At 38.5% G+C, this 10,800-nt stretch overlaps 1 protein-coding gene across 1 annotated transcript; it reads left to right on the forward strand.

The window, feature by feature from the left end:
* Positions 1-5,701: 5,701 nt before the first annotated feature.
* LOC124182678 lies at positions 5,702-6,568 on the forward strand. The gene has a single exon (XM_046570233.1). The coding sequence runs from the start codon at positions 5,702-5,704 to the stop codon at positions 6,566-6,568; it is 867 nt and encodes a 288-aa protein (XP_046426189.1).
* Positions 6,569-10,800: the final 4,232 nt, after the last annotated feature.

The raw sequence follows: 10,800 nt of genomic DNA on the forward strand, positions 1-10,800 counted from the left end.
GAAAACAATAAAGACATCCAAAACGGTAAAGACAAGTTACTATACAAGAATAACACGTATTATAAACGAATAGGAACAAGTGAAAAAATTCTACTCTCAGAAGATTTCAGTAAAGAACTTATACAAAAGGTACACCTCTTCTATTGTCATTTAGGAATGAAACAAATACAAAATAAGATAAAACCATTTTACATAGCAAAAAATCTGAACCAAAATATTAAAACAATTTGCGAAAACTGTGAAGTTTGCATCAAAAATAAATCAAGAGGAAAGCACAAAATTGGATTAATGTCCCAATTAGGTCCTGCGACTTACCCCTATGAAATAGTGTCTATAGATACAATTGGCGGATTCGGAGGTTCACGGTCAACAAAAAAGTATTTACGCTTGCTCGTTGATCATTTCACAAGATATGCTACTATTTTGACCTCAAAAACTCTGAATGCAACTGATTTTATAAAATTGATACAGACAGTCTTGCCAAATAATAAAATAAATATGATCCTGTCCGATCAATATCCAGGGATAAATTCCAAAGAGTTCAAAGAATTTTTGAATAAGGAAGATATAACCTTGACTTTTACAGCAGTAAACGCACCGTTTTCAAACGGACTCAATGAAAGAATAAACCAAACGCTAGTTAATAAAATTAGATGTAAGATAAACCAGAAAAAATCAAAAACTGCGTGGACAACTGTAGCACATGAGTGCATAAAAAAGTACAATGATACAGAACATACTGTAACAGGATTCTCTCCTAGATACTTAATGGAAGGAAAAAGCAGTACAATCTTACCAGAAGAGCTAAAACAAGAAAAAACAGAAAACGATTTGCATGAAGATAGAAAACGTGCTCTAGAGAATACAAAGAAATCACATGAATATAATGAAAAGCAATTCGACAAAAACAGAAAATATCATGAATTTAATATTGGAGACCTAGTTTACGTTGAAAATAGCCATAGACTAAAAAGGAAAAAATTAGATGAACTAAAAATCGGACCATACAAAATTATAGAAAAAATTTCAAACTCAATTTATAAAATACATACAGATCGAAATAAGTAAGAGTCATTATTTCACATTACAAAACTTGTACCGGTCCCAAAGGTTGTTCAAGAAGACCAGTGTCTCCTCACTGGTTTCTTTTCTTCGGGGGGGGAGATGTGAACAAATATGACGAGGCCTATATTCACCTCATCATATTTCTTCCTCACGCCCAAATTTGAAATTTCACCGCACAACAATGAGCGCCTTTGGCAGTTTCACGGTCAATAGTACATACGTGTAAGTATGAGGGAATAGAAACAATAGAATGCCGAGGGCATTATGACAGATTAGTACATAAGCTATTATCAGCCGAATCGCACGTGGAAACGTCAAAACGAGAGGAAAATAAGCTGTGAATGTTGTTTCTCCATTCACAGGTAATATTATTTTTATTGAACATAGAATATAAGTACGTAATGTAAAGAAAAGTAATGTAATGTATTAGTATACGAAACAATGAACTCCATTTACAGAGAAACTCATCGCAGCTTCGACAGTGTTGTAAAAGGAACATTATATATATATATATATATATATATATATATATATATATATATGTATATTTGTATATGTATATATATATATGTATATATGTATATATATGTATATATATGTATATATATATGTATATTTTATTATATATGTACGTATGTATATATATGTATATTATTCATTAATTTAATTGGATACGAATAGAGGTAATTAAGTTAAATAATTCAATAAAATAAGCAAATAATTGATTCGAATAAATTATTTTCCCTAACTGATATCATTTATATTCAATTATTATGTGAGCAAATAATTTAAAAATACGTAGGATTTCTTGAATAATTATATCAATTTTTAATAAATTTATCCATAGTGAAAAAATTTTTTCTTTTCGGATTTCCCTTTTCCTGAAAATAAATTGAAAATCATAAGATATACCCATACACATTTGTATATTATACAATAATATAATTAAATATAAATACATTCATTTATGTATATATTATACATTCATATAATTGAATATAAATGGAGGTATTTATGTCAAATAATTTTATAAAAAAAGGACATAATTGATTGAATAAATTATTTTTCCAATGATTAATGTTTTCAAATTCGATTTATATGTGAGCAAATGATTAAAAAATAAGTAGGATTTTTTGAATAATTATATTTATTTTTAATGAATTTAATTGACCAAAAAAAAATTTTTGTTTCAAAAATTTCTTTTTATTTTTTGAATTCAATTCAAAATTGAAATATATATGTACATATGTATATATATATATATGTATATACATGTATATATATATGTATATATATGTATATATATGTATATATATATGTATATGTATATTCCTATATTTGTACGTGTGTATATATATGTATATCATTCATTAATTCAATTGGATATGAATGGAGGTAATTAAGTTAAATAATTCAATAAAAGAAGCAAATAATTGATTTAAATAAATTATTTTCCTTAACAGATATTAATTATATTCAATTATTACGTGAGCAAATAATTTAAAAATACGTAGGATTTTTTTAATAATTATATCAATTTTCAATAAATTTATCCATTGTGAAAAATTTTTTCTTTTTGAATTTCTCTTTTTCTGAAAGTGAATTGAAAATCACAATATATATCCATATGTATTTGTATATTATACAATGATATAATTGAATATGAATACATTTATTTGTATATATATTATACAGTCATATAATTCAATATAAATGGAGGTAATTGTGTCCAATGATTTGATAAAAAAAGGACATAATTGATTGAATAAATTATTTTTCTAATAAATAATGTTTTCAAATTTGATTCATATGTGAGCAAATAATCAAAAAATGAGTGGGATTTTTTGAATAATTATATTTATTTTTAATGAATTCAATTGACCAAAAAAAATTTTTTTCAAAAATTTCTTTTTTTTTTAGAAGTAAATTCATAATCAAAATGTATGTGTATATATATACATATATATATGTATATATATGTATATATGTATATATGTACATTCATATGTATATATATGTATATATTGGGGTGCTTTTTTTTGGACTATATTTTTTTTTTTCGGTCCCATCGTGAAATTTTGTTGGAAATACAACAAAAAAAATTCCCTGAAAGATTGAGCCCTTAATATCAATATTAAGTGCTCGCCCAAGGCATGTCAAGATTTCCCGCTTAAAATACACGCATACTTCAATTTTTTTCTTCAAAACATCTACAGTTCAGAGGCATTCTACGGTGTAGTCTAGGACGTCAGTAGGTTTTCTTCGGAATGAAATGCTCTAGAAAAGGGCTCACACCGGCGAAGTCGTACGGGCCACCCAAACCCAATTTTTTCATAAAATTCTTGTCTTTTTGCCCGTATCTCGTAAATAACAGGAGCTACAACAAAAAAATATTCAACAAATTTGTAGGAAATTTTTGTATAGCATTTCACTCCGAAGAAAAACTACTGGCGTCCTAGACTACACCATAGAATGCCTCTGAAATGTAGATGTTTTGAAGAAAAAAATTGAAGTTTACGTGTATTTTAAGCGGGAAATCTTTACATGCCTTGGGCGAGCACTTAATATTGATATTAAGGGCTCAATCTTCCAAGGAATTTTTTTTGTTGTATTTCCAACAAAATTTCACGATGGGACCGTGAAAAAAAAATGTAATCCAAAAAAAAGCACCCTAATATATATGTAAATTATTATATAAAAACGTATGTATATATATAAATATTATTCAATAATTTAATTGGATATAAATGGAGGTAATTAAGTTAAATGATTCAATAAAATAAGCAAATAATGAAGAAATACGTAAGATTTTTTAAATAATTATATCAATTTTTAATAAATTTATCCATTGTGAGAAAATTTTTTCTTTTCGAATTTCTCTTTTTCTGAAAATAAATTAAAAATCATAATATATATCTATATACATTTGTATATTATACAATAATATAATTGAATATAAATACATTCATTTGTATATATATCATACATTCATATAATTAAATATAAATGAAGGTATTTATGTTAAATAATTTGATGAAAAAAGGACATAATTGATTGAATAAATTATTTTTCTAATGATTAATGTTTTCAAATTCGATTCATATGTGAGCAAATGATTAAAAAATAAGTAGGATTTTTTGAATAATTATATTTATTTTTAATGAATTTAATTGACCAAAAAAAAATTTTTTTTTCAAAAATTTTTTTTTTTTTTTGAAGTCAATTCAAAATTGAAATATATATGTACATATGTATATATATATATATGTATATACATGTATATATATATGTATATATATGTATATATATATGTATATGTATATTCCTATATTTGTACGTGTGTATATATATGTATATCATTCATTAATTCAATTGGATATAAATGGAGGTAATTAAGTTAAATAATTCAATAAAAGAAGCAAATAATTGATTTGAATGAATTATTTTCCCTAACAGATATTATTTATATTCAATTATTATGTGAGCAAATAATTCAAAAATACGTAGGATTTCTTGAATAATTATATCAATTTTTAATAAATTTATCCATAGTGAAAAAATTTTTTCTTTTCGGATTTCCCTTTTCCTGAAAATAAATTAAAAATCATAAGATATACCCATACACATTTGTATATTATACAATAATATAATTAAATATAAATACATTCATTTGTATATACATTAAACATTTATATAATTAAATATAAATGGAGGTAATTATGTCAAATAATTCGATAAAAAAAGGACATAATTGATTTAATAAATTATTTTTGTAAAGAATAATGTTTTCAAATTTGATTCGTATGTGAGCAAATAATTGAGAAATGTGTAGCATTTTTTAGATAAGCATATTTATTTTTGATGAATTTAATTAACCAAAAATAATTTTTTCTTTCAAAAATCCCTTTTTTTTCAGAAGTAGATTCAAAATTAAGATAGGTATGTGTATATATATACACATGTATATATGTGGCGCCTGCCACATACACGCACTCGGTCTAGTATTAGAGCGAGGCAATGCTCGGCGTTTATCGCCCAATTTCGGAATTAATCCTCAGCGCGCTTTCCTCACTCCAGCGGGCAAAAACGAGAGCGAAGATCCTTCGCATCACCTCGCAGATAGTCAAAATCAACACACGCTAGAGAACCGTTATTGTAACCGCGCTATAACCGTATCTCCGTAATCACGCACCTGTAAAACTTAATAAACATCCTTTTATATTTCAACCATCGCACGCTTTAATACGTAGGATCCCAGTAATCCAGATCCCACATTGGTGACCCCGACGTGATATAGAAACGTTTTGCACTGGCGTGAATATTTCTGCCGGTTTCTCGCGATTCTTTTCCCGCGCCCGCGCGCCACGCCGAGTGTGCACTTAGCGCGCTGAGAAATCGACTCCAAAACTTTTCGCCGCGCTTATTATTCGCTCCCACCGCAAAGGCGGAGACTCCAAGTGGTAGCGCGCGCATAAAATTTATTGCTGCTTTTCACGAGTGTCCGCGTGTTTTCCTCACCGCTCGCGCAAGGCTGAGCACCCAGAGACGTTGTGCTGCGTGAGTGAATTCATAGACACCTTGAGTGCTTAATCAGTGAGTGAAACCCCTCTCGTGCTGCAGTGCGAAGCACACGCGAATGATATACCAGGACGATCTGGAAGACTCAGGAACAGGACCGGGAGAAGACCAAGAACCGAGCCAAGGAGAGTCAACGCTAAACGAAATGCAGGGTGATCAACCGCCGGCCCTGACGCCGAACCCCGTAAGACTCAGGGTGCCGCCATTTTGCCCAGAACGACCAGCGCTCTGGTTCGCGCAACAGGAAGCGCAATTTCGAACGCAGGGTATTGTAACGGAAATCGGCCGATACTACCACACGATATCGAACATACCAACGCGTTACGCCGCGGAGGTAGAAAATCTTATCGTCACGCCCCCGGTAACCCTTCCGTACCAAGCGCTAAAAATAGCATTGATCGCGCGTTTTTCTCAATCGAGAGAAGCAAAAATTTTACAGCTCCTCGACCGCAAAAGCCTTGGTGATCGCACACCATCAGCGCATTTACGCCATCTGCGTAGCCTCGTCCCTGACATAGACGAGGAAATTCTTAAAGCACGCTGGCTATCACATCTCCCCGAAAATATTAGAATTTGCCTCGTGGCACAAAACAAATTAACGCTCACCGAGCTAAGCGAGACAGCCGATCGCGTACACGAGCAAGTAAACAAAGGCAATAATGTTTCGGCGGTATCAAGCCTCGAAGCTCAAATAGCCGCACTCACACGTCAAGTCGAACAGCTATCAAACCAAGGCCGCCGCAATCAAAACAAAACGAGCAAGAAAAAAGAACGCTCGCGTAGCCGTTCACGCAGCAAGTCGAGTACACGCGGACTCTCACCAACATCGAACATATGTTGGTACCACAAGAAATTCGGCAATTCCGCGAAGAAGTGCTTCCCAGCGGGATGTAAATTTCCGGGAAACGCCAGCGGGAGTCGTTAATGGCTGAAACCGATTCCCTCGCGCAACCCAGCCGCCTTTTCGTAAAAGACAGACCCACTGGAACGCAATTTTTGGTGGACACGGGATCTGATCTCTCGGTAATCCCCCCCGGAGGAGCCCCCGCGCGGAAAGCAAGGACAGGTTATCAATTACGCGCCGCAAACGGCTCGCCTATTGACACCTTCGGCTGGACCACAATGACACTCGACCTCAGTTTACGCAGAGACCTGTCATGGCGTTTCGTCGTGGCAGACGTCACGCGTCCCTTAATCGGCGCAGATTTCCTGAGCCACTTCGGGATTGCGGTAGATTTAAAAGGCCGCCGCCTCATCGACACCACGACAACGCTCACATCGCTAGGCTCGATCGCGCACATCGATCACGCCTCGGTCAAGGTCATCTCTTGCGACAACTCGCCGCAATTCGAAAAAATAATCGCCGAGTTCCCCGATATCGTTAAACCAGACGGAGCCGTCCGTGACGTTAAACACAACACGTATCATTACATAAAAACGACGGACGGACCTCCAGTCTCGAGTAAAGCACGTCGTCTCGCGTCGGATCGTTTGAAAATCGCAAAAGAGGAGTTCGAGAGATTAATTAAGCTGGGCATCGCGCGCCGCTCCGACAGCCCCTGGTCGTCTCCTTTCCACCTCGTGCCCAAGAAATCCGGCGAATGGCGCCCGTGCGGTGACTACCGTCGTCTCAACGCTCGCACGACGCCCGATAGCTACCCCGTACGTTATCTGGAAGATTTTTGCGCGAACTGTCACGGTTGCCAAATATTTTCCGTCATCGATCTCGTGCGCGCATTCAACCAAATACCCGTCGCGCCCGAAGACGTCCCGAAGACCGCGATCATCATTCCGTTTGGTCTCTTCGAATTCCCGTTCATGACATTCGGACTTCGAAACGCCGCGCAAACCTTCCAACGGTTCATGGACGACGTCACCCGCGATCTCCCATTCGTGTTCGTGTACATCGACGACATTTTCGTCGCCTCGCGAGACGCGCAACAACACCGAGAACATCTCCGCATCGTGTTCGAACGCCTCCGACGGTACGGACTCGTCATAAACGCCGCGAAATCGTGTCTCGGTCAAACAGAAGTAAAATTCCTCGGTCACGCAGTCAACGCGCAAGGCATTAAACCGCTACCTGAACGCGTCGACGCGATCACCAACCTCAAGAAGCCTGAAAACATTAAGGGCCTGCGCAATTTTCTCGGTACGATAAATTTCTACCGAAAATTCATCAAACACGCGGCGGAAACACTCGCGCCTCTCAACCGCCTCCGGGAAGGATCCGAGGTCAAGGGCAAGACAAAAATCGCGTGGAACGCCGAGCTCGAAGACGCGTTCGAAAAATCGAAACGAGCCCTCGCCGACGCAACACTCCTCGTGCATCCAGACACGAACGCCGAGTGGGCAATCTTCGCAGATGCATCGGAACGAGCCATCGGAGCCGCCCTCCAACAGCACCGCCAAGGTCAATGGGAGCCGCTCGCGTTCTTCAGCAAGAAACTATCACCCTCCGCGCAAAAGATGTCGACGTACGATCGCGAACTCGAGGCAATCTACGAAGCCGTCAGACGCTTCCGACACCTTTTCGAAGGTCGGCACATCGCCATCTACACGGACCACAAGCCGCTAACTCACGCGTTCAACCAACGTCCCGAGCGCGCAACTCCGTGGCAATTTAGGCGACTCTACCTCGTCGGCCAATTCACCTCCGACATCCGACACGTATCCGGCTCAGAAAACGTCGTAGCAGACATGCTGTCGCGCGTCGACGCGATCGCAGCAGCAGTTTCGCCACAGGAGCTCGCGCAGTCTCAACGCGAAGACGACGAGCTACGCCAACTGCTAGAAAACAACAACCACGCGCTCGACCTCAGACGCCTCCGTTACCAGGACCCAGATGTGACTCTGTACTGTGATACTTCGTCAGGTACAGTGCGCCCGTACGTGCCCGCTCCCCTCAGGAAGCGAGTGTTCCATTCCTTACACTCAGCGGCACACCCCGGACAACGCGCGTCTCGACGCCTCATTGCTCAACGCTACGTATGGCCGTCGATCAACAAAGATTGCAACGAGTGGGCTCGATGCTGCGTGCCTTGCCAACGCAGCAAGATATCGCGACACACAGTCTCGCCCATCGCCAATTTCGAACCACCGTCTCGACGCTTCGAACACATCCACATCGATCTGGTCACGCTGCCGCCGTCGAAAGGCCGCACAAAATGCCTCACGATCGTGGACCGTTTCACGCGCTATCCAGCAGCCGTGCCGCTCGAAGACGGCTCAACAGAAAAAGTCGCTCACGCGCTAATGTTATCGTGGATTGCACACTTCGGCATTCCCTTGCGCATTACTTCAGACCTGGGAGGACAATTTGAGTCAAACTTATTCAAAAAACTCTCGGAACTCCTAGGCTTCAAACACAAACGCACAACGGCTTACCACCCGCAAGCTAACGGACTCGTAGAACGCCTCCACCGTCAGCTAAAAGCAGCGCTACTCTGTCACGAGGACACGTGGTACGACGCGCTTCCCGCCGTGCTACTCGGACTCCGAGCCGCGTACAAAGAGGACATCGAAGCGACTCCCGCTGAACTCGTCCTCGGCGAACCGATACGACTGCCAGGCGAATTCCTTGCGCCCTCAAGGCAAGACACGACCGCCCCCGAACTGGTACGGATGCTGAGGAAGAACTTCCAAGATCTGGCACCAGAACCCGCATCGCGCCACACACACCAGCGCATCTTTGTGCACCAAGACCTCGCAAACGCGTCACACGTCTTTATCCGAAACGACCAAGTGCGACCGTCATTCTCCGCCCCGCACGACGGCCCATACCCAGTCGTCGACAAGCACGAGAAATACTTCACCGTCAAACTACGTGGAAGAAACACGCCAGTTTCGATCGACAGATTGAAACCCGCGTATCTGCTGCTCGACGAACTCCAAAGCCAACACGACACGGCCGGACCGTCAGCATTGAGCGTACACCAGCCCGTCGCAAACAACGACGCCCCAACGACCGCGACTTCAAAAAAGAAAAAACAAGTCCGACTCGCGCTGTAATTTCGTCTTACGCTTCATCCACGCACTCAACAATCCTGCACGCAAAAGACAAAGAAATGAGAAATAACCCAAATTTTTATCTTGCCAGTTTTTTTTTTCTTTTTCTGTTTCCAGCTTGAAATACTACACAGTATTTCTCCAAGAAGGGGAGACTTGTGGCGCCTGCCACATACACGCACTCGGTCTAGTATTAGAGCGAGGCAATGCTCGGCGTTTATCGCCCAATTTCGGAAATAATCTTCAGCGCGCTTTCCTCACTCCAGCGGGCAGAAACGAGAGCGAAGATCCTTCGCATCACCTCGCAGATAGTCAAAATCAACACACGCTAGAGAACCGTTATTGTAACCGCGCTATAACCGTATCTCCGTAATCACGCACCTGTAAAACTTAATAAACATCCTTTTATATTTCAACCATCGCACGCTTTAATACGTAGGATCCCAGTAATCCAGATCCCACATATATACATATATATCCATATATATATATATATGTACATATATATATATATACATGTATATGAATATTTATGTGTATATTATGATTTTTAATTTACTTTTAAAAAAAGGCAAATTAAAAAAAAAAAATTTTTCCGAAACATTCCAATTTTTTGAAATTATGTATAATATTGTTTAGATATATATAAATATATATCTATATATATATATATATTGTAACGTTAAGTCTTTTCTGCCCCTCGTCGAGCGCTAATTTGTAACGCTTGATTTTGTTATTTTCGGACGAGGACTCACCGTTGACACTTTGGCGCGATTCTCTACTCATCCGCAATATTAAAACACAACAAAATAATTAAGTTGGGCGCCAGACGCATTAGCGTCGATTCTCAAATAATAATATAAATCAATAAAATTAACACAAGATAGTACAAAAGGGATAAGTAGAGAACCCGTTGTATGGCTGGCTAGGCACAGGTACGATCGCGTACATCCCGGTAGAGTGGCGGAGGTCAAGGCAGCTAGCAGTAATTCCAGAATTAAAGAAGATAACCAAATAAAGAATAAACTCCAGTTAAAAGGAAAATGAATAAGTCAGTCGATCATGTATTCTCGAGAAGGTTACATAAGTGAGATGTTATCGGTAGCGGTAGTAAATAAAACAGGTAATCGTCGTTTATAAAAATATCGG

Source organism: Neodiprion fabricii, chromosome 1 (genome assembly GCF_021155785.1).
Source record: "Neodiprion fabricii isolate iyNeoFabr1 chromosome 1, iyNeoFabr1.1, whole genome shotgun sequence".
Classification (NCBI taxonomy): Eukaryota; Metazoa; Arthropoda; class Insecta; order Hymenoptera; family Diprionidae; genus Neodiprion; species Neodiprion fabricii.